Here is a 25,590-nt window from a genome sequence, read left to right as displayed (position 1 = left end):
TTAAATAAATTATTGTATATTCACACAATGAAATATTATATGCGTGTTCATTACGGCATTATTTACAATAGCCAAAACATGGAAACAACCTAAATGTCCATTGACAAATGAATGGATAAAGAAAATATGGTACATATACACAATGAAATAGTATTCAGCCATAAAAAAAGAATGAAATCTTGCCATCTGAGACAACATGGATGGACCTTAAAGGCATTATGCTAAGTGAGATAAGTCAGAGAATAACAAATGCCATATGATCTCACTTATACATGAAATATTAAAAAAAAAAAAAAAAAACCTCACAGATGCAGGGAACAGATTGGTGGTTACCAGAGGCAGGTTACCAGAGGCAGGTAAGTGGTCAAAAGTACAAAATTCCAGTTATAAAATAAATAATCACAGGGATATAATGTATAGCATGGTGACTATTATTAATAATACTGTACTGTTGGGGCGCCTGGGTGGCTCAGTCGTTAAGCGTCTGCCTTCGGCTCAGGTCATGATCCCAGGGTCCTGGGATCGAGTCCCACATCGGGCTCCCTGCTCAGCGGGGAGTCTGCTTCTCCCTCTCCCTCTGCCTGCCACTCTGCCTACTTGTGCTCTCTCTATCTCTCAGTCAAATAAATAAAATCTTTAAAAAAATAAAAAAATAAAAAATAAATAATACTGTACTGTCTATCTGAAAGTTACTAAGAAAGTAAGTCTTCAAAAATTCTCATCACAAGAAAAGAAATTGTAGCTTTGTATAGTGATAGATATTAACCAGACTTACCATGGTGAGCATTTCCCAAAACATACAAATACTGAATCATTATGTTGTACAACTGACACTAATGTTATATTTCAATTATATCTCAATAAAAAAAATAACTAGACAGCTCCATCTGAAACAATCTCCAAGATATATTAAGTTAAAAGCAAGCAAGCAAGATGTAGAACAGGATATACAGTTAAATAAGAAACAACAATTCTGACACTAAATGTGTGGATTTTTTTTCCCACACCAACCAATTATCTGATATAAGCCAGGTATCCAACAATGGAAGACAGTTCTGATACTATCTACCTGAATAGATCCCACAAGTTAAGGACTCAGTTCCATGAGGCTGCCTCCACCTCAGATGCCAATCACAATTCAAGGCCTCTGGTATTTCTCGCCAACTGGCTATAAATCAAGGGATCCTGTGACCCCCTCCACAGACTTCATAATTTCCTAGAATAACTCACAGAACTCAGAGAAACACTTTTTTAACATTTACCAGTTTATTATATAATAGAAGATATGATAAAGGATACAGATGAATAGGTGGACAGGGCAAGGTCCAGAAGAGTCTGGAGTACAAGAGTTTCTGTTCCCGTTGGGTCTAGGTGCACCACCCTTTGGGCAAATGTATATGTTCACCAATCCAGAAACTTTTGGAACCTCATAATACAGGGATTTTTATGGAGGCATGATTGATTATGAATTCAATCTCTAGCTTCTCTGGATGACAGGTGGGTCTGAAAGCTTCTAATCATGGCTTGGTCTTTCTGGTGACCAGCCTCCATCTAGGAGCCCCAAGAGTTCCTTATTAGAACAAAAGATGCAAAAAAAAAAAAAAAATAGAACAAAATATGCTCCTATCACCCAGAAAATTACAAGGGTTTTAGGAGCTCTGTATCAGAAACTGGGTCAAAGACCAAATATTAGAATAATAGATGCTCCTAGCATCCCTATCACTCAGAAGATTACAGGAATTTTAGGAGCTCTGTATCAGGAACTGGAGGCAGAGACCAATATAAATATTTATTATGTCACAAAGTCCTAGCTCCAACAATTACTACCTCTGTGAACCTAGGCAAGTTACATAATCTTTCAACGCCATGCTCTTCAACTCAAAAAAGAACATGCTAACAACAGCTTCCACATAAAGTAGCTGCGGAACCTAAATCAGCCATTGAATGTCAGTGTTCAATAAATGTTAAGTATTACTATAAGTCATATTTTCCTTTACAACTACAAAGGGTCAAAAAAAGCAGAGATGTTTAACTTTCACAACTGTATGTCCCTATACATCTTTATGGAACAAAAGCATAATGTTTTTTAATCAAAATTTTAAATGAAAGCAAACAAAATTAATAAAAAAAATACTTACTTTGTAGCAGCAGCAAAATGTCTGCTGGGCACCTGAACATATACAGAACAAGGATAAAGAGGTGTCTGATAAGCCATCTTGGAAAGACTATGCTTTTGATGATGTATCAAGACTTGAAAGGAAAAAAACATGTAAAATATTAATATTAACCATTACATCCATAATTTTTACATTCTTAATCAATGTTTTTCAAAACAAAAATAGTCAGTATTTTCGGAGTCTCAACCATTCTTTAAAAAGTGTAATAGTAGGGGTGCCTGGGTGGCCCAGTCAGTTAAGTGTCCAACTCTTGGTTTCAGCTCAGGTCGTGATCTCAGGATCACGGTATCAAGTCCAGTGTTGGGCTCCGTGCTCAGTGTGGAGTCTGCTTCGGATTCTCTCCCTGCCTCCCTCTGCCCCTCCTGCTTGTGCTCTTTCTCTCTCAAATAAATAAATAAATCTTAAAAACAAAAAACTAAGAGTAGAAACTGCAATTCTTGAAACTAAAGCCAATCAAACATCTAACTGAACAATTCTGTCTTCATTTACTTTTTTGTTTTAGATTTTATTTTTAAGTAATCTCTACACCCAACGTGGGGCTTGAACTTACAACCCCGAGATCGAAAGTCACATGCTCTACCAACTGAGCATGTCAGGCACCCCTGTCTTCACTTATTTTTAACTTAATCCAGTTCAGGCTCAACAGAGTATGTTAGCTCTACTATTATGTAATATGTATATGTATCCTGAATTTCTTTTTAATAATTTAAATTTTAGGGGCGCCTGGGTGGCTCAGTCGTTAAACGTCTGCCTTCAGCTCAGGTCATGATCCCAGGGTCCTGGGATCGAGCCCCACATCAGGCTCCCCGCTCAGCAGGAGGCCTGCTTCTCCCTCTCCCACTCCCCCTGCTTGTGTTCCCTCTCTCACTGTGTCTCTCTCTGTCAAATAAATAAATAAATAATCTAATAACAATAATAATAATAATTTAAATTTTCTTTATTTACATAATAAACATATATGCTATACATTCATAGAGTTGCCTACAGTACTTCTGAAGAATAACAGCAAAGTGGAGGGAATTGCCTTACCAGGTATCAACTTGTTATGAAGCTATGGTAATTAAGACACTTGGCTATTGGCACAAGTATAGAAAGACAAACAAAGTAAAGAGAGCCCAGCAACAAACCCATACACATGTGGATATCGGAAATATGACAAATGCTATTACAAATCACTATGCGAATAATTCAATTAAGTGGTGTTAAGGAAAGGGATTATCCATACGGAAAAGAGTATATTTAGATCCCTATGTCACACCACACACACACTCAAACATCAAATCTAGGTGGACTAAGGATTTACATTTGAATAGCAAAACTAAAGACTTTTAGAATGCAGGAAAATATCTTTTTGACTGTTTGGGAGGGAATAATTTCACAAACAAAACCCAAAAGCACTAGCCAAAAAGTGACTTATTAGTGTTAAGAACATCTGTTTATTAAAGAAAGTGAAAGACAAGCCAAAAACTGGAAGAACAGGGGCGCCTGGGTGGCTCAGGTGTTAAGCATCTGCCTTCAGCTCAGGTCAGGATCCCAGGGTCCTGGGATCAAGGCCCGTATCAGGCTCCCCGCTCTGCGGGAAGCCTGCTTCTCCCTCTCCTGCTCCCCCTGCTTGTGTTCCCTCTCTGGCTGTCTCTCTCTCTGTCAAATAAAAAAAAAAAAAAAAAACTGGAAGAACAGAATAGCAACCTATATAACAAAGGATTAGTATCCAGAATATGTAAGATCAACCCAATTAAAAAGTAAATGAAAGAGGGGCACCTGGGTGGCTCAGTCGTTAAGCGTCTGCCTTTGGCTCATGTCATGACCCCAGGGTCCTGGGATCAAGCCCTGCATCAGCCTGCTTCTCCCTCTCCCACTCCCCCCTGCTTGTGTTCCCTCTCTTGATGTGTCTCTGTCAAATAAATAAATAAAATCTTTAAAAAAAATAAAAAATAAAAATAAAAAATAAACTAAAGAGATAAACAAGTTTCTAATTTAAGAGGAAACATAAATGATACATGAATGTAGGGGAAAATGCACAATCTCATTAGTAATCACGTAAATATTAATTTAAACCACAATAAAATATCATTCCACCTTGCTTTTTAAAGAGTGGTCAGTTGGCCTGTAAATTAAAATTACATCAGCATGTAAATCAACCACATTACTAAGTATATTATTTACTGCAGCTGACAATATTTTTTTTCACAAGACTTCAGTAAAGCAAGCAGCGCTTTGATTAAATTGTGGACAGGTAACAGTTTCTAGATGTGATCATTTAAGTAGCAATGTTTTACATACATCAGATTGGCAACTTTTTTAAAAAAGTCTGGGATTGCTGAAAATGTTAAGTAAGGGTAAATTTTACACATAGTAGATAAGAGTATGAATTGGAATACCACTTTGGAAAACAATATGGCATAATTCAATGAGGTGGGCATACACATATCAATGATGCAGTTATTCCACTTCTGGGAATATGCCCTAGAGGAACTCCTGCACATGTGTACTAAGAGACATGCACAAAAATAACAACATCATAACATCAGGAGACTTCTGGGGAAAATGGCAAAGTAAGAGGACCATAAGCTCACCTCATCCTGGGGACACAACTAGGTAACAGCCAATTCAGTATAAATAACCCAGAAAATGACCCAAAGGCTGGCAGAACAGACTCCACAACTAAATGTAGAGAAGAGGCCACTTTGAAGAAGGTAGGAAGGACAGAGATGTGGCTGGGAACTAAATGGACCTGCAGGACTGTCCACAGGAGGGAGGAACACCATGGGCACAGAGAGGAGAGAGAAACAGACCCTCACACCAGGGAGCCCACACAGGGAAGACCAATCCCCATAACATCTGGCTTTGAAAACCAGGGGAGCTGAATTTCAGGAGTTCTTAACAATCAGCAAGGCTTAACATCTGGAAGTTTAAATATCAACAGGCTTATGGGAGAGACGGGAGTGAGAGACAGGAGGGAGCCAGGAGTGAGAAACAGGAGGGAGCCAGGAGGGCAAGAGAAACTGAGTCCCCGCCCTTAAAGAGACAGCAAAACAAACAGCCCCCATGCAGATACAGCACAAAAGCAGCAGTTTGAAAAATGCCTGGGGTGTACAAGAGGGAGATTTGTTTATACAAATCTCAGAGCATGTGCTGGAGAGGCAGGGATCTTTGGGAGACCTCTCCAGGAACAAAATTACTAGCAGGTACCATTCTCATGACTCACCCCCAGCATAAACACACTAATACCTTTGGCAACCAGTGCAGCACCAACACCTGCTACCTAACTTGCTAACAGTGCACTCTCCCTGACCCTGCCGCCATCCCCACCCCCACCCCCTCACCCCCATTTTCCAGCTGACATGCCCCCTCCAGCCAGGCCTCTGATCCAGGTCTCCTCTCACAACAGACCCACGTAAACCTTGCTAACACCATGCATCCCAACCCAGAGCACTTCTGTAGATCTGCCCCCTCCAATACAACCTGCCTCAGTCTCCTGGGCTGGAGGTCCAGTCCTGTCAGCTTGGACCTTGCTGGCACCAAGCACCCTGCCCCCACATTCACCTGCAGTTAGGTGCTACTGCATCTCTGGCAAATGCCTGGTCTGACTCAACTTAAGCCCAAGGTGTCCCCAGACCAGTCCACTAACAACACAGGGACCAAACCCTGCCCACAATAGGCAAAGAGAGCCACTGCAGATGACTGGACTGAAGGCAAACATGGCTCAGCCACAACAGCCAGGCACATGCAACACTCACAGGAGACATGCCTGAAGTGCCAGATTCCGATGAACAGGGGACAATGCTCAGTTGGTTAAGCGGTTGCCTTCAGCTCAGGTCATGATCCTGGGGTCCTGGGATCGAGTCCCGCTTTGGGCTCCCTGCTCAGCGGGGAGTCTGCTTCTCCCACTGCCCCTCACCCTGTTTGTGCTCGCTCTCTGTTTCTCTCTCTCTCTCTCTGACAAATAAATAAATAAAATCTTTAAAAATAATTAATTAATTAAAAAGAAAGACACATGCAGGTTGAAAGTGAAGGGATGGAAAAGCATTTATCATGCAAATGAAAGTGAAAGGAAAGCCATGGTAGCAATACTTATAATGGACAAAATTGACTTTAAAATAAAGACTGTAACAAGAGAAAAAGAAGGACACCATATAATCATAAAGGGAAAAACAAAACAAGAAGATATAACAATTGTAAATATTTATGCACCCAACATGGGAGCACCCAATATATAAAGCAGCTAATAACAAACATAAAGGGAATAATCAATAGTAACACAATAATAGTAGGATACTTTAACACCCCACTTATATCAATGGATAGATCATCCAAACAGAAAATCAACAAAGAAACCGTAGCTTTGAATGACACACTGGACGAGATGTATCTAACAGATATATTCAGAATAGAACAGAATAATATACCTTCCTCCCAAGCGCACATGGAACATTCTACAGAATAGATCATATATTAAGTCACAAAACAAATCTCAACAAATTCAAGAACATCGAAGTCATTCCATGCATCTTTTCTGACCACAACACTATGAAACTAGAAATCAACCACAAAATAATCTGGAAAAAACAAAAATACGTGAAGGTTAAATAACATGCTACTAAACAATGAATGGGTTGCCAAGAAATCAAACAGGAAATCAAAGAATACATGCAAATGAAAATGACAACACAGTGGTCAAAATCTTTGGGAGGCAGCAAAAGCTGTTCTAAGAGGAAAGTTCATAGCAGGTTTATCCCAAGAAGCAAGAAAAATCTCAAATAAACAACCTAACCACACACCTAAAGGAGCTAGAAAAAGGACAAACAAAACCCCAAACCAGTAGAAGGAAGGAAATAATAAAAACTAGAGCAGAAATAAATGAAACTAAAAACAAACAAACAAACAATAGAACAGATCAATGAAACCAAGAACTGGTTCTTTGAAAAGACCAATGAAATTGATAAACCTTAAGCCAGTCTCATCAAAAGAGAGAGAGACAGCGAGAGAGAGACTCAAACAAAATCAGAAATGAGGAGAAATAACAACTGACACCACAGAAATAGAAAACATTATAAGAGAATATTATGAAAAATTATATGCCAACGAATTGGACAGCCTGGAAGAAATGGGTAAATTCCTAGAAACATATAATCTACCAAGACTGCAGAAAGAAACAGAAAATGAACAGATCGATTACCAGCAATGAAAGTGAATCAGTAATCAAAAGTCCAAACAACAAGCAAAACTCCAGGACCAGATGGCTTCACAGATAAATTCTACCAAACATTTAAAGAAGAGTTACCTATTCTTCTCAAGCTATTCCAAAAAATATAAAAGGAATATATGAGGCCAGCATTACCCTGATGCTGAAACAAGAAAAAGACACTACAAAGAAAGAGAACTAAAGGTCAGTATCTCTAAACATAGACTCAAAAATCCTCAACAAAATATCAGTAAACTGAATCCAATAATACATTAAAAAACTCATTTACCACAATCAAGTGGGGTTTATTCCTGTGATGCAAGGGTGGTTCAATATTCTCAAATTAATCAATGTGATACATCACATAAATAAGAAAGAATAAAAAACACAGTATCATTTCAATAAATGCAGAAAAAGGATTTGACAAAGTACGACATCCCTTCAAGATAAAAACCCTCAACAAAGTAGGTTTAGAAGGAACATACCTCAACATAATAAATGCCATATATGAAAAACCCAAAGCTAACATGATCCTCAATGAGGAAAAACAGAGCTTTTCCCCTAAGATCAGGAACAAGACAAGGATGTTCACTCTCATGACCTTTATTCAACATAGTACTAGAAGTCGTGGCCACAGAAATCAGACAACAATAAGAAATAAAAGGATCCAAATCAGTAAGGAAGAAGTCATACTTTCATTATTTGCAGATAAAATGATACTATATAAAGAAAAGAGGAAAGGCTCCACTAAAAACCTACTATAACTGATAAATGAATTCAGTAAGGTTGCAGGACACAAAATCAATATACAGAAATCCACTGCATTTCTTTACATTAATAAGGACATAGCAGAAAAAGAAATTAAGAAAGCAATCCCATTTACAACTTGACCAAAAATAATAAAATACAAAGGAATAAACTTAACCTAGGAGGTGAAAGACATGTACTCTGAAAACAATAAAACACTGAAGAAAGAAATTGAAGATGAGACAAACAAAGGAAAGATATTCCATGCTTATGGGTTGGGAGAACAAATATTGTTAAAATGTGCATACTAGGGCGCCTGGGTGGCTCAGTTGGTTAAGCGACTGCCTTCGGCTCAGGTCATGATCCTGGAGTCCCGGGATCGAGTCCCACATCAGGCTCCCTGCTCGGCGGGGAGTCTGCTTCTCCCTCTGACCCTCCCCTCCTCATGCGCTCTCTCTCTCATTCTCTCTCTCTCTCTCAAATAAATAAATAAAATCTTTAAAAATAAAATAAAATAAAATGTCCATACTACCCAAAGCAATCTACAGATTTTTTTTTTTTTAATGTTTTATTTATTTATTCATGAGAGTCAGAGAGACAGAGAGGCAGAGGCAGAGAGAGAAGCAGGCTTCCCACGGAGCAGGGAGCCCGATGCGGGACTCGATCCCAGGGCCCTGGGATCATGACCTGAGCCGAAGGCAGACACTTAACCATCTGACCCACCCAGGCGCCCGCAATCTACAGATTTAATGAAATCCCTATCGAAATATCAACAGCATTTTTCACATAACTAGAACAAATAAGCCTAAAATTTGTATGGAACCACAAAAGACCCTGAATAGCCAAAGCAATCTTGAAAAAGAAAAACAAAACTGGAGGTATCACAATCCCACATTTCAAGATATACTACAAATCCGCAGTAATCAAAACAGTATGGTCCTGGCACAAAAAACTGACACATAGATCAATGGAACAGAATAGAAAGCCCAGAAATAAACCCATAATTACATGGTCAATTAGTCTTTGACAAAGGAGGTAAGAATATGCAATGGGGGGCACCTGGGTGGCTCAGTCAGTTAAGCGTCTGCCTTCGGCTCAGGTCATGATCCCAGGGCCCTGGGATCGAGCCCCATATGGGGCTCCCAGCTTGGTGGGGAACCTGCTTCTCCCTCTCTCTCTGCCCCTCCCTCCTGCTTGTGCTCTTTCTCTCTCGCTCTCTCTCTCGCTCTGCACTCTCTCTCAAATAAAACCTTAAAAAAAAAAGAATATGCAATGGAAAAAAGACAATCTCTTCAACAAATGGTGCTGGGAAAACTGGACAGCCACATGCAAAAGAATGAAACTGGACCACTATCTTATACCATACACAAAAATAAATCCAAAATGGATTAAAAACCTAAATGCAAGGGGTGTCTGGGTGGCTCAGTTGGTTTAACGTTCAACTGTTGGTTTCAGCTCGGATCATGATCTCATGGTCGTGGGATTGAGCCCTGCATCAGGCTCCATGCTCAGAGGGGAGTCAGCTTGAGTTTCTTTCTCTCCTTTCCCTCTCCCACTGCCTCTTCCCCTGTTCACACTATCTAAAATAAATAAATCTTAAAACAAAACAAAACAAAAAAAACACTAAATGTGAGACTCGAAACCATAAAAATCTTAGCAGATAGAACAGGCAGTAGATTCTCTGACATCAGCTGTAGCAACATTTTTCTAGATATGTCTCCTGAGGCAAGAGAAACAAAAGCAAAAACAAACTATTGAGACTACATCAAAATAAAAAGCTTCTGCACAGCAAAAGAAACAACAAAACTAAAAGATGACCTACTGAATGGGAGAAGATATTTTCAAATGACATATCCAATAAAGGGTTAGTATCCAAAATATATAAAGAACTTAAACAACTCTACAACAATAATAATTCAATTAAAAATGGGTAGAAGACATGAACAGACATTTTCCAAAAAAGACATAAAACAAGACATATGAAAAGATGCTCAACATCACTCATCATCAGGGAAATGCAAATCAAAACTATAATGAGATAGCACCTCACACCTATCAGAATAGCTAAAATCAACAACACAAGAAAGAAGTGTTGGCAACAATACAAAGACAAAGGAAACCTCGAGCACTACTGGTGAATGTAAACTGGTGTAGCCACTCTGAAGACCGTGCAGAGGTTCCTCAAAAAATAAAAAATAGAAAAAAAATTTAAAATTTTTTACCATATGAATTACCATATGATCCACTAATTCCACTACTGGGTATTTACCCAAAGAATATGAAAACACTAATTCGGAAAGATATATGCACCCCTATGTTTACTGCTGCATTATTTACAAGAGCCAAATTTTGGAAATAGCCCAAGTATCCATCGATCAATCAATGGATAAAAAAGATGTGGGGTCTGTGTGTGTGTGTGTATATATATATACATGCAATGAAATATTACTCAGCCATAAAAAGAGAATGAAATCTTGACATTTGCAACAACATGGATTGATCTAAAAATTATAACAGCAAGTGAAACAAGTCAGCCAGATAAAGACAAATACCATATGATTTCACCCATATGTGGAACTTAAGAAACAAAACAAATGAACAAAGAAAAAAAGAGACAAACCAAAAAAAGAGAAAACAACAAAACAGACTCTTAACTATAGAGAACAAACAGATGGTTACCAGAGGGGAGGTAGGTGGGGGGATGGATGAAATAGGTGATGGGGATTAAGAGTACACTTATCATGACGAGCATTGAGCAATATTTAGAATTGCTAGATCACTATATTGTACACCTGAAACATTAATATAACACTGTATGTCAACTATACTGGAATTAAAATAAATCATCATCATCATCATAACATCTTTGTAATGGCAAAACTGCAGAAAAGAACCCAAACATTCATCTATAGTAGAATGGGTAAATTGTGGTATATTCCTATAATGGAAAGCTAGAGAAGTGTAAAAATGACTAAACTATATGTTATATGGATGAATTTCACAAACATAATTTTGAGCAAAAAAAGTAAGTAGAAGAATTTATTTGGTATTATTTTAAGTTCAAAAACATGCATAACTAATCAATACTGTATGGATATATATATTATTTGTATGTATGTGTGTGCATTAAAACTATACATAAAAACAAGGGAGGGATAAAATAGAAATTCAGGGAAAGTGTTTACTACTGGGGAAGAAGGAGATGAAAGAAAAAGGCACTTGGGCATTTGAAGAATTGATAATGTTCTATATCTTTAAGATTAATAGTATTCAGAATTTTACATTTTTCTTTATATATGTTATATTCTTTTGCATGCAGAAATACAAAGAAAATGTCCTTATTTAAGAATCACAAAAGAAAACACAAAAATAAAGTCTTCGGGACGCCTGGGCGTCTCAGTCGGTTAAGCGTCTGCCTTCGGCTCAGGTCCTGATCCCAGGGTCCTGGGATCAAGTCCCACATCGGGCTCCCCGATCAGCAGGAAGCCTGCTTCTCCCTCTCCCACTCCCCCTGCTTGTATTCCTGCTCTCGCTATCTCTCTCTCTGTGTCTGTCTCTGTGTCTTTTGTTTATTTATAAATAAATAAAATCTTTTTTAAAAAAATGGGAGGGGGACGCCCGGGTGGCTCAGTCGGTTAAGCGTCTGCCTTCGGCTCAGGTCATGATCCCAGCATCCTGGGATCGAGTCCCACAGCGGGCTCCTTGCTCACTGGGGAGCCTGCTTCTCCCTCTGCCTGCCACTCCCCTGCTTGTGCACACGCTCTTTCTGACAAATAAATAAATAAATTCTTCAAAAATAAAGTCTTCCTCCCACCACTAGCCCCCCGCATTGCCCCGCCCCATGTTAGCAATTTCTTGTGCATCCTTGTAGACATATTATTTCCCTCCTCAATAAAATGGTAGTACATTCTACCCACCATTCTATACACTTTGCTTTCTCACTTAATGGTAGTTAAGAGTCTATTTTCACACACACATATACACACACACGCATATGTAGATATAAATACACACATTTATGTGAGGTGTATATACATAATTTCATGTAGGCCTTTCATAAAAGTGTATGTATATGTATATATTAAAGTGATAATGTCCAATGCGCCTGGGTGGCTCAGTCAGTTAAGAATCTGCCTTCGGCTCAGGTCATGATCCCAGGGTCCTGGGATCAGGTCCCACATCGGGCTCCCTGCTCAGTGGGGAGCCTGCTTCTCCCTCTCCCTCTGCAGCTCCCCCTCCTTGTGTTCTCGCTCACTCTATCAAAGGAATAAATAAAATCTTTAAAAAAAAAAGTGATAACTTCCTATCAGTTCATAAAGCCTTTATCTCCTTACAGCTGCAAAGTACTCCACTGTGTGGTTGTATAATTTACTTAATCAATGACCAACCATTAGGTCATTTATAATACTTTGCTATTATAAACAGTGCTGTGTTAAATAACCTGGTGTAAACATCATTTTGTACACATACGAATATATTTACAGAATAAATTTCAAGTAAATTTGCTGAGTCAAAGGATATGAACATTTGTAATTTTGATAAATATTGCTCTCCATAACGACAGTGCCATATACAGTTCCACCAGCAATGAAAAGGTTGCTTATTTCCACACATTTATCTTTTTTAAAGATTTATTTATTTATTTATTTGAGCAAGAGAGACAGAGAGAGTACAAGCAGGGGGAGAGGCAGAGGGAGAGGGAGAAGCAGACTCCCCGCTGAGCTAGGAGCCTGACGTGGGGCTAGATCCCAGGACCTGGAGATCATGACCCGAGCCGAAGGCAGACGCCCAACCATCTGAGCCATCCAGGCGCCCCAATTTCCACACATTTATGCCAACATAGTATGTTACCAAACATTTTGGTCTTTGTCAATCTAGTAAATGAAAGATGGTATGGAGAATTGTCTTAATTTGCATTTTTCTTATACATTAGAGTAAGTTTCCATATTTTTGGCCTTCTAAATTGTCTTTTCTGTTGAATGGACTTCAACTCAATTTTTTTAAATTAGTACTCTACAACTAGATTTTCATATGACTTAAAATCTAATCTTAAAATCCATTCATTATATAAAACCATGCAACAACCAGTAATATGGGAATTATAATACTTATCTACACATCAAGTGAATTCATTTCATCAGTAAGTTTCCAAGTGCATAGCACTGTGCATGTAGAATAGGTACAAATTCCTTACTGAGGTCTACAAGGCTTTCTGTGAGCTGGCTCCTGCCTATCACTCAATAGCAGGACTTGCTCACTATGATCCTACTTTCTAACCCTTGAATCCCTCAAGTTAATTGCTGCCTCTGTGCCATTGCATTTAATGTTACATTTGACTGGGATGGGCCATCTTCGTATCTTCCCTTAGCCTACTCCTTCTTATCATCAGTTCAAATACCATCAAAGCCACATGCCTAACAACTTAATTTCATCCCTATCTTTCAAGAGAAAGTTGAAGTACAAGATAATCACTAAAACTGAATGCTATGAACATACAGGAATAACATTTGGGGCAGTGTAGGAAACCTGTTTAATGTTGGGAATTTTAGGGCTTTAATGGCTATGGAAGAAGAGGGAAATAGACTAAGAGATCCAGTACCTGCCCTCATAAATCTCAAATTTAGTGGGCTATGCTGGTATGCAACAATTTCAGAGATCCTCCACATTTTCAAAGAAGCCAGCTACCTTCAAAAAATCATACATGGTAAATGAAGGAACAGCAATTATCCACTCAAGGCTGGGCAAACACTTCCAAACAATAAAAAATAATTCTAATTGTACTAAACAAGAACCCAACAACTTTGGTAAGGTCCTCAAAATAATAATCTTCTCGAATACATCAATTGCAACCTACTATAAAACAATCAACCACTACTATTTAAAATCCCCAAGTCACGACAACCAGAAATCGAACTTTTCAACAGAAATCTATGAAACTGGGCGCCTGGGTGGCTCAGTTGTTAAGCGTCTGCCTTCGGCTCAGGTCATGGTCCCAGGGTCCTGGGATTGAGTCCCGCATCGGGCTCCCTGCTCTGCGGGAAGCCTGCTTCTCCCTCTCCCACTCCCCCTGCTTCTGTCCCTGCTCTCACTATATCTGTCTCTGTCAAATAAATAAATAAAAAATCTTAAAAAAAAAAAAATCTATGAAACTGTGACAGACTAATAAAAACCAAATTACAAAAATACCACTACAGCAATCCTTGAACAACATGGGTTTGAACTGCATGGGTCCACTATACACAGATTTTTTTCAATAAATACAGTACTGTAAATGTATTTTCTCTGCCTTACGATTTTCTTAATATTTTTCTCTACCTTACTTTATTATAAGAATACAGTATATAATACATATAACATACAAAATATGTGTTAATCAACTGTTATCAGTAAGGCTTCCAGTCAACATTAGGCTATCAGTAGTTATGTTTTTGAGGGGTCAAAAATTATGGCAAGGTGGGGGGATAGTGGGGAGGGAGGATGTGTGACAGTTACCATGGTCTGTCGCTGTTCCCCTGGCTGGAGGTAGACTCAATAAAGAAAGAAACTCAAAAAAATATTATATGCAGATTTTCAACTGCATGGGGTTGGGGGGGCACCCCTAATCCCTCCATTGTTCAAGGGTCAACTATATTTAAATAGCACTGTTAGGCCATAATATCTGTATTTTCAATCCCTCTGGGGTCATTTTGTCTATCTGTATTATTACACTCCTTTAACATATTTCTTCTCCCTTCACTCTTAGCAGATAACCTCACTTGCTACTTCAGAGAAAACAGAATTATCTCAAGGACTTAGGAATCTACCTGAATCTGTACTCGTTCTCAGAAGTCACTCCCACCTCTCCCACCCCTTGGCAATGAGATGGAAATTACTTCATCTCCTTTCCTAGCTTATTCTTATATCTGATACTGAAAGCTTAGAGTTCTATAATCTTCAATTTCCCTAGGAGATCTTATCCATCTAGTCTTTGCCTTCCCACTACACCCATCATAGTCCACACCACCATCATCTACCACATAGATTACTGCAACAAATTTCAAACTATTCCATCTTCCACTCTTGGTCTTCTCCATTTCTTTTCTACCTACTAGTAAGAGGGATCATTTAAAAATGAAAATATCGGGGCGCCTGGGTGGCTCAGTCATTAAGGATCTGCCTTTGTCTCAGGTCATGATCCCAGGGTCCTGGGATCGAACCCCGCATCGGGCTCCCTGCTCGGCAGGAAGCCCACTTCTCCCTCTCTCACTCCCCTGCTTGTGTTCCTGCTCTCGCTGTCTCTCTCTCTGACAAATAAATAAATAATCTTAAAAAAAAAAATTAACATATTTTATTATAGCTAATACCCCAAAATATTATCATTTCAACATGTTACCAACATAACAAATTCAGATATTTTACTTTTTTGGGTATTAAGTCCTCAAAATCTAATGTGTATTTGACACACTCTATTCAGATTAACCACATCTGAAGTGCTCAATAGTGGATAATAATAAAGACAGCACACCCGTAGGCCATTCTAAGGACTAAGAAAAATGGGGAGGCCTTGCAGAGTTTCAAGCACAAGAGTAACATGACTTAGTTCTTAAAGGACCAATTTCATACTCGTTGAAAATACAGTGAAATCCAGGTGAGGAATGGTAATGGCATGTAAGGTAGTTGCTATAGTATAGTGAGAAGTTAGATTTTGGATTTATTTCGAAGGTAAAACCAATCAGATTTGTCAACCATTTAATGTGAAGTGTGGGAAAAAGAGGGGGAGTTGAGGATATTCTGAGGTTTTGGCCCAGACAACTGAAAGGATGAAGTTACCCTGAAATGAGATGGGGAAAACTGCAGGCTATGATGAGTCTGATTTTAGACAAGTGTTAAGTGCTAAAGAGATGAACAAGTGGAGATCTAGAACTGGCAGATGAGTTTAAGAATCTAAAGTCCACAAGAGGTCCCAACTGCAGACATAAATTTGAGAGCCATTATGATATAGAAAATAGTCAAAGCCAGGAGACTTGGATGAAATCACAAGAGGAGTGAATTTATATACAAAAGACATGAAGATGAAAGATGGGATCCTGGCTCCTAAGACATTCCAAGGTAAGAGATTGGGGAGAGGAGGAGCCAGCAAAGTAATGTGAGAAATGACAGGTGAGATAAAAAGAAAATCAAGAGTCAGGAATCCTAGAAGCCAAGAGAAGAAAACAGTGGCAAGGAGAGAATGATAATCTTCAGTTCTCTTTTTGGTTTATTTGACTTGTCTAACATCATGTTATTTCTGTCATACATGAAGAAAATACCATAAGTCTCTTTTCAGTAAAGATACACTTTTTGGTTTGCTCACTTAGTAGTTATCAGGGTCTGCTATGATCTCTTGCCACCACTCTTTTAAACAACTATCCCAAACACAGAATCCTGTCTTAACACTAGGCGTTCCTGTAAGAAGCTCAAAGAGAAAACTAACATGTAGTTTAAAAAAAAAAAATCACTGGCCTAGGAGTGAAGCTTCAGTTTTGCCCCTGCCACTTACTAGTTATCCGAGGGCTACCACATACTTTAACAGGATCAGTTGATTCCTCCGTAAAATGGGAGTGATGCTGGCTACTGCCTCCACCTAAAGAGCTACCTTAATTAAATAACAATACGTATCAGTGCTTCAAAAAACACCAAACAAACATTAAGAGTCTCATGCTCTACCGACTGAGCTAGCCGGGCACATTCAAAAACACCAAACAAAAATTAAAAAGCACTGTACAAGAAAAAAAAAAAAAAAGCATTGTACCAAAAAAGGGCTGTCCTCCTAGACAATAAATTGGAGTTTACTAACTGCTGAAAAGAGCTGCTAACAAGAAGTACTACACAATTAGTCTGCAAATGATAAATGTTGATGCGAATTAGACAACGTCTGGACGTTTAAGAATTAGAATTGCCTGCAACGATGTACTCCCAAAGCACCAACAAGCATTTTGTAAAGTGTTAAAGTTTACAGACGTAGATCACTTAAACATACCACCTTTTCCATACCAGAACTCACTTCGCTTATCAAACTCTCCCGCGCAGCCCACACCGCCAGTATTGGAGACAGAACCGCGTCTTCAGCTCCGTCCCTAGGGGTGGCTGGAGAACGGGCAGTGCACATCTCCCTCCCTCTCCACCCCTAGGAACGCTCCAGAAAGGAGTGAAACATCTGATAAGGTCGCTTTAAGTAGTAATAACCCTCTGGAGAACCTAGAGCCCTGAAAAGCTTTTCGAGCCCCCAGTGCAGACCCGTGCCTAGGAGAGTCCGGCTTACAACAGGAGACTCCATACCAGAGCTATTTTCCCCCCAAGCCCAGATAACTCCTTGGGTTACCTCTACCGAGGCACCTTACGGCGGCCGCCATGTTGACCATTCCGGATTGTGTTGGCGAAATTGGTCCTACGCTTCAACTTAGAAGAAATTAAAAAGGGTTCCTGTCCGGAATTGCCGAGGGGGAAGGATTAGAAAGAGCAAGAGGAAAAGGGGCGGGAACCAAAATAGGCTTTCAAGCCGCCAAGGAACCGCGAACGACGCCGGTGCCCCGTGGCGGTGTTACAGTCAGTCTTCCGTGCTAGGACCCTCTGTTTCGTGGTTCCGGTACGACAGCTTAAACCAACTTCAGAGAAATCTGCCCTCATGGAAAATATGGTCCTGTGGCGTTACCCTATTTTATTTCTTCTTTCCTTTTTGAGTCTTCAGTTGTACTCAGGACGATAATTTTAATATATTGAGAGAGTCCCCGGGAAAGCATGAAAAACAAAATCTGAAGAATCTGACCAGCTTCCATCGCCCCATTGCCAGCCTTGTAAAAACTTTAAAATCACCAAACTTTCCACTACCGCCCAAGGCGGGTGCCCCAACAAACTTTCTTTTTATCTCAACTCGAGATCAGCGTAGTTTTAACTTCATCTTAACATTAATCAGCTCTATATTTTCCTTCTGCTGGCAAGCTGAGCCATTAGGATCAATTGAATAATACTTGAAAAAAATTTATATAACTCTTCTGGTTTTAAAATGGCAGGTCTTGAGACCTACGCACAGGTTATTAGAGCTGGAAAAAAAAAAATCAGTATCCTTTCCATTACGTCACAGCTGTTGTCAGCGTAGTTTAATCTAAAAAAAATCTGATCGCAGATTATATCGCTTTCCAGTTTAAATAAAGCCCTCCAGTAACTACTTCTGGAGCTCCCTTCTGGCCTCTGTTTATCTTCCCAGCCTCAACACCCTGCCAAGATTCCTCTATCCCTTCTCTCTCTCTCTCTCTCTCTCTCTCTCTCTCTCTCTCACACACACACACACACACACACACACACACACACACACACGGCAAGCTAGCAAAATTAACTTCTTCCATGAAGCTGCCCATGAGAAGTTGGACTGGATCAAAGTAGGAATTTCCCAGATGATTTATTTCATATGTATATATTGTACCCAGCTACATGAAGAATAAGATTTCTAATTTATTCCCCTATCCTATTAACACCTAAGCAGTTACTTCAAAGGTTCCATACCCATTTATGACTGTTAGACGCACACACACACACACACACACAAATTCAAAGAACTTGAATCTACCTTTACAACTTTCTTCCTTTTCTCCCTCCTTCTCTTCTTTTCTCCTCCCTTTTCACAAATATCTGCCTGTTTGCCATGTGTCGAGCAGTGTGCTTGGCTATGCATAGATGCGGTGAACAAAACCAGCATAGCCATTGCTCTCATGATGCTTAAAAACTAATTTCATTTGAAGGTAAATTCAAGAATTGGGGCAAGTTCACCAAATCCATTTCCAGACAAAAAAGGTGATTAAAGGTGCTTTTCCTGAGCATCTACAACTCCCCTGTTCTGTACCCAGGGTCATTTGGCCCCCATCTGTGTACTTCTTTATGTCTCCTGTTACAACGAGATAATTTAAGCACCTAATATTGGGACTCAGAGTAACATGTAGTATGCTTATAGTAGTAGCTTATTAAAGCAGCGTCCTTCTTAAAGAGGTGCGATTTCTCTGCCCACTTTGACCACCAGAACTTGATGGCATTAGTCAGATGGGGTCCAGAGTCCAGTTATCTGTATATACCAATATGTAAAGAGGTTATTTAGTTTGATACTTATTAAAAACTACAAAAAATTCATACTCTGAAATAGGAACTGCAAGCCTCTAAATATTTAATATGTAATGAAGTTCTCACTAAAGAGGGGCAGTAGAGCTTTTGGTTAAGCAATGGCACTCTGGAACCAAACTTTCTGGGTTTGCATCTCAGTATCATCACTTACCAGCTATGTGACCTGGGGCAAGCTACTATACTTCTTTGGGCCTCGATTTCCTTATCTGGGATACAGGGCTCATGAGACAATTTATTGAGGTACTTACTACAGTACCTGGCACAGAGTAAGCACTCGTTAAATGTTACAAGTTGTCATTAGTGAGGAACCAGTGAGAGCTCTTAACCAGAGAGGCAAAATGAATAAGCTGTCCTAGTACCTTTTTTCCATTATCTGCTTATTTCTTAATATAATATATGCTGATACATGTATGATACATGGGCTGGGATGTCACATTCTTTGTATCAGAACTTTTATTAGTATTTGCAGAAAGTCTTTAGGCTGTGTTTATGCACTTCCTTAAAGTTCACTTTAAACGCAACTTTTCCCAGTAGATTTCTAGGAAGGTTTATACTCTCCAGGAGTCTTGGCAACATGCCAGGTGTCTGCCTGTTTGGCTAACTTCCCTGGGAAAAGCTTCTTAATATCTGCCTAACCCTGTAGTTCCCTTGATCTGTGCTCTCTGCTTTCCTCAACCATTTTTCAGTTGTTCTGGAAACTCCTTTGGAAGAAGAGTCACTTCCCATTTTAGGTTCAAGTTGAAAATGGATTCTCTTATTGGACAAAAATAAGGAACTCAGTGACATTTCCTACTTCAATGGTATGCATCAGAATCACCCAGAAGCCTTGTTAAAACAGATTGCTGGGCTCTATCCCCCAGAGTTTCTGATCCAGTAGGCCTGGGTGTGGCTCATGAATTTGTATTTATAATAGGTTCTCAGGTGATGCTGAGAACCGGTGTAGTTCTCAGAGACCACAGAGACCACACTTTAAAAACCACTCCCTATGTAATACCATGAAACATTGGCATCCACACCTATCATTAACTTGGAGTTGTTTTGTTTAACAATTTTATACTCAGTATAATATAGGCAATAAAAGCATTAATTCCCATATGTGTTATGTCTCTAGGACCAGAATCTTCCCACCCTTACCTCTCCTCTATACAGAAACTGCTATTCCATACCTAGGTTTTAGCTCCAAAACTGTCCAGCTGCCAGCTGGGAAATTTTCTGGTCTCTGCCTGTTTGTCTATCCATATTTCAAGTATCACCAAATCCGAGATTGCCTTCCCTCCTTGTGCTTACTGCAAACTCAGATTATTTCTTTTTATACAGAAACATCTATCTAGAATAATGATTTATTAGTCATAAGGTGGAAAATTTGGTGAGGAATTAATTCATTTTGTCTTGCTCCACACCCACCCCAATATGGAAGTTACTCTGTCCCACAACCTCTAGGAGACTATTTTAATTCCAGATTGAATTAGGAGATTTAGAACTGTCCAGTGGAATGCTGGTAAATGTTTAACAACTGGCTCTACATAAAATCAACCTATTCACAAAATTGTGACAATGTAGCACTTGGTTCTCACATGGCTATAGCACACTACAGGAAGTTTCCTAGTAAAAGCCTTTGGTAACTTAAAAGACCTAAACCAGACCAACTTATTCGAGAGCCACACTTCTCAAACCTCAATGTGAATACAAATCACTTGGGAATCTTATTAAAATGTAGATTCTAATTTAGTAGGTCTCGGGTGGAGCCTGAGTTTCTAATTTCTAACAAGCTCCTAAGCAATGTTGATGCTGCTAGTCCATGAAACACACTTTTGAGTAACAAGTTCCTAGAACACATCTTAGAATAAAATTCATATTTCTATCATTAGTCTCAAACCAGAATCTTTTGAATAGGGTCTCTCTTCTTAATACACAGAATAAGGGCCCCTGGGTGTCTCAGTCGTTAAGCGTCTGCCTTCGGCTCAGGTCATGATCCCAGGTCCTGGGATCGAGTCCCACATTGGGCTCCCTGTTCAGCGGGAAGCCTGCTTCTCCCACTCCCCCCTGCTTGCATTCTCTCTCTGTGTCGAAAAATAAAAAAAATAAAATCTAAAAAAAAAAAAAGATTAAAAAAAATACACAGAATAAACTGAAGTGGATTCCCAAATTTCTGAGTATAAACTCCATGACCTCCATCTTTCAGTAGTGATACTAGAAATAGCAATAACTCCCTGCCCCACCCACATCTGTTTCTGGCAGAAACTTCCCCCTCCCACATAAATAAAATTCCCCAACCCCAGCTATCTGGACCAGTTGAAGCCATCTCACCCAAGGAAAGTCCATCCATACTGTAGCCAGTGATCTGGCTTGAAAAAAAAAAAAGCTAGGCCAATCCTTTTTCTCATAAAACTGGAATTGGGGAAAATGAAAGACCAAAACATTTAGGTGGGAGAACCCAAGTTGTAAGGTCATGAGTAGATTCAAGTCCAGGGAAGCTTTGAAAGACCCTCTGAAATTAGTAGTGAGCAGAAATGGTGCATGAACAGAGTTACACGAAGTCAGTTTCAGTAATAGACTAGAACGAGGATGCGGAGGAAAGCAGAGTTATCATGAAGAAGAGATCAGCCAGCCTCTGAGAGGAAGATAGCAGATGCAGCCTCAGTTCCTGTTACAGTTTCCGTCGAGTCTGCTGTATCATTATCCCTCTCCCTGCGTTCTTGTGAGATCCTTATCTACCATATATATATCCCCACAATAACTCCGGTTTGCTTGAGCTAGTACCAGTGAACTTCTGTATCTTCTAAACAAAGAACCAAAAAAAAAAAAAAAAAAAACTAAACTAGAAAACTAATTAAAATCATGGAACTCTAGTTATTCTGGTCATGATGCATGAATTGGCAGCTCTCTACCAGAATTAGTGGCAAAGCCTTAATCATGGAATCTCAGAGTTTGAAAAGCTTCTGAGGTTTTCTGTCTATCTACCGGATGTATTAACCCTATCTATAATTCTCTGCTTAAATTTATGGTGGCAAATTCTTGAATATTCTATAAGGTAGTTCACTCCATTTTTGGACAACTCTAATTGTTAAAGCTGCTCCCTATATTAAAGCTGAAATCATCTTCCCTCTAACTTGGACCCAATTGAACCCTTTGGGTCAATTCCATTTCCAATTCCATTTCCACGTGGCAAATCTACATTCCTGGTATTCGGTCATGCTTCTCAGGTCTTCTCACTTAGCTGAGTATGTTCATGTTCTTACCCACCCACAGTTCCTCTCTTCCATGGCACGGTGATGAAAACTTCTCATTTTCCTAGGAGGCTTACCAAGAATATACTCTAGATTGCCTGTGTCTCTCTTAAAATGTAATCCCAAAATTGAACAAAACACTCCAGAGGAGAAAGGAGCATCTTTCCTGGAAAAATTAACACAACCTAAATTGCAGCAACTTCTAATGGCTTCACTTAGTACATTGTAATTCCTTTGCTTCTCCTTAGTACTTCTTTATTTATGACTAAAAGCATACCACAAGTAACCCAGATTTGAGCTAAACCAAAAAATAAGTTTCTTTTTGATGAATTTCTTGCTTTAAGATTTCTATGTTTTAGAATACCTCTGTCCAATACAAATATAATGCAAGTCACATACGTACCTATAAGTTTTCTAGTAGCCACATTAAAAAATTAGACACAAAATTCATTTTAACAATTTAACTCAATATATTCATAATATCAATTCAATGTGTAATATAAAAAATATTGAGACATTTTACATTCTTTTTTATACTGTCTTTGAATTTCTATATGTATTTTACACGTAGAGCATATCACAACGAGGACTAAGTCCATTTCAGATGCTCAAGAGCCACATGCGGCTACCACATTAGCACAATTTTAGAAGAATATTAATAGCTAACACTTATTGAACACTCACCTTGTGCCCGGCGCTTTGTGGAAAGGTTTACATATTTTAAGTGTTTAAATCTTCACAACAACTCTATACGATAGGCACTATAATTATTCTCATTTTACAGATGAAGGAACAGAAGCACTGGGAGGTTAAGAAACTTGCCCAATTAATAAGTACTTGAGTTGAGATTTCAACCCAGGATGCCTGACTCCAGAGACTGCATTCATAACCACTATTATACATGTATCTCACACATACTTCAAGCTGGACACTGCGCTAAGCACCATACATATCGTTATCTTGCTTAATTCCTATTTTATAGATAAAGAAACTGAGGCTCCAAGAAGTTAGTGACTTGCCGAAGGCCACACAGCTAATGTTAGAGCCTAGTATCAGCTCAGTATATTTGACCACTGCACCTTCCTCCGGCTTCACTGCCCTGAGACTCTGGTGTTTAAACACACATACACCCATGACTCAGTATTTCTGATGCCGAAGTTTTAAATTAGAAAATGGCCCGATAATATCAGAGTGTGTGGGAGAAAGTAAATAATATGTAAGCACATATGTATTATTTTTTGATCTTCAAAGCCAAGCATGTAAGTCACAAGCACCAACAAAACACTAATTAGAGTTAATTTTTATCTTCAATGTATGCAGTGGTAAAACTTGCTTGAAATATTTATCTAAATATGGAAATGCATTTTTACTTTTTTAATTTGTTTTTTAAGAGCCCTCTCTTACCCAACTTTTTAAAAAATTTTTTTCAAGTTCATTTATTTATTTTTTCAGTAATCTCTACACCCAACATGGAGCTCGAACCCATGACCCTGAGATCAAGAGTTACATGCTCTCCCAACTGAGCCAGCCAGGTGCCCCTGGAAATGCATATTTTAAACATTTTATAGCTCTGAGAAAAGTAACAATACCAACAAAGCAATTCTCAGGAAAATGTTTTATTTTCATAGAAGAGTGTGCCCAACCCACAAGAGGAGGCTGTAAGTAACTGAAAGGATGTGACTCTCTTCCTCCCTTTTGTACTGTGCGGCTTTATTGTTTTGTAGACTTAGAAGTGAACTTGACATTTTGTTGTTGCACTTTTTTCAGGTCCTCTCTTTCTTTTATATAAGGTCGAACTGAGGCTGAGTTTAAGCCCCAGTCTTATGGGTTAACAAGCTCTTTCTCTATCTCCAGACATTTCCTCTTTACTGCTTCAGGAAAGGAGCCCAAGGTTTTTAGGGAATCTTGGGAATTATTTCTTAGTCAATTTATCTGAAAAATATTGAGTCTAAATACTCCAATATTCACCCATGTATAGTAGCATCTCATCTTTATCTAAATCATCTTATTCTGTCTAACAAATTTTCTGTTGTTGCAAGTGGGTTAGCATCTGTCTTCTTCCCTTAGTTATCAAGTGGTAGAGGTAGAATAGTAGTGGTGTTGGAGGGAACGGTGGGAGAGTGACGGGGAGAAAAGAGACTCAGAGTGGAGGAACCTTTAATAATCCAGAAGCCGGAGGTTCAGGTCAGGCTTTCCTGGCATGGCCAACGCTAGCAAGTTATGTCCCTGCTCAGTGCCTTAGTCTTTCCATCTGAAAATAGGGATGACAGCATTTTTGTGGCATGTGATTCTCCACTGCACTTCCTTAGTGTCAATGACATCTTGTTAATTTATGCTAAACAACTATGAATAGTTGTTAAGGGTTAATTTTTTAATGGACAATATAAGATGCTTCCGGCTCCTCTAGGAGAGATGGCAGAGCTCTAACCCAAGCAAACAAAACAAGCACAGGCCAAAGAGATATACAGGGGCCCAAGGAAAGGGAGTAATGAGCCTCCTTATCCATCAGGAAAAGTACATTGTATTTAGAAAAATTAATGAATTTCTCCAAAGGTCAAAGGAAAACAGTAATGGCTGGGATTAGAAATAAGGATAGCTGGGTTTCTAAATAACATTTATTTTCAACTGTAATAATCTAGGTTCTAAAATAGTTGATGCCACCAAAACTAATACAAAACCTGTAATTCTTCAAGAAGACACAAGAATGCATTGCTCTTCTGAACTCTCTCCAGAAGGAGAGCTACAGAAACTCACGGAGAGTAAGATGCTCCGGTTCCCTATGTCTCACTATCGGAAGAGGCCTGGAGCCTTCCGCGGTTGACAGTGGGTGGGGATTTCTGCAGTGTTACCACAACTCACCGCTCTTACAGCACACAGAATAGATTCAGGAAGTAGGGGCTGTGTCACAGGAGGGCTCCTCTTAGCTCAAGCTGTGTGCGTCTCGAGATTCAGATGCCCTTTGACGGACAGAAGAGCTGCAGGGTGTCTTTGCTTGGCTCTGAGGAGCTGTTCCTTCTAAGGGAGGTGAGAGCATTTGAAGGACACAGCACCAGTGTGGGAGAGAAGGCAAGCCTGAGTGTGTGCCTCAGGGCCCTGCTTCTGCCCCTGCTTCTGCCCAGGGCCTTAC

At 39.3% G+C, this 25,590-nt stretch overlaps 1 protein-coding gene across 2 annotated transcripts in view; it reads right to left on the bottom strand.

The window, feature by feature from the left end:
* Nucleotides 1-17,648, bottom strand: part of MRPL1 (mitochondrial ribosomal protein L1) — a 92,687-nt gene extending 75,039 nt beyond the window's left edge. Inside the window, exons 1-2 of one of the 2 annotated variants that reach the window (XM_036104731.2) lie at nucleotides 17,450-17,648; nucleotides 2,139-2,250 (exon numbers count right to left, since the gene is read on the bottom strand). In XM_036104731.2, the coding sequence (XP_035960624.2) occupies nucleotides 2,139-2,250; nucleotides 17,450-17,489 (152 nt within the window). In that variant the 5' untranslated portion in view covers nucleotides 17,490-17,648. The other variant, XM_078068822.1, reaches the window with a different exon arrangement.
* Nucleotides 17,649-25,590: the final 7,942 nt, after the last annotated feature.

The sequence above is a fragment of the Halichoerus grypus genome, chromosome 3 (genome assembly GCF_964656455.1).
Source record: "Halichoerus grypus chromosome 3, mHalGry1.hap1.1, whole genome shotgun sequence".
NCBI lineage: Eukaryota > Metazoa > Chordata > Mammalia > Carnivora > Phocidae > Halichoerus > Halichoerus grypus.
This window is presented reverse-complemented; position numbering and strand designations above follow the sequence as displayed.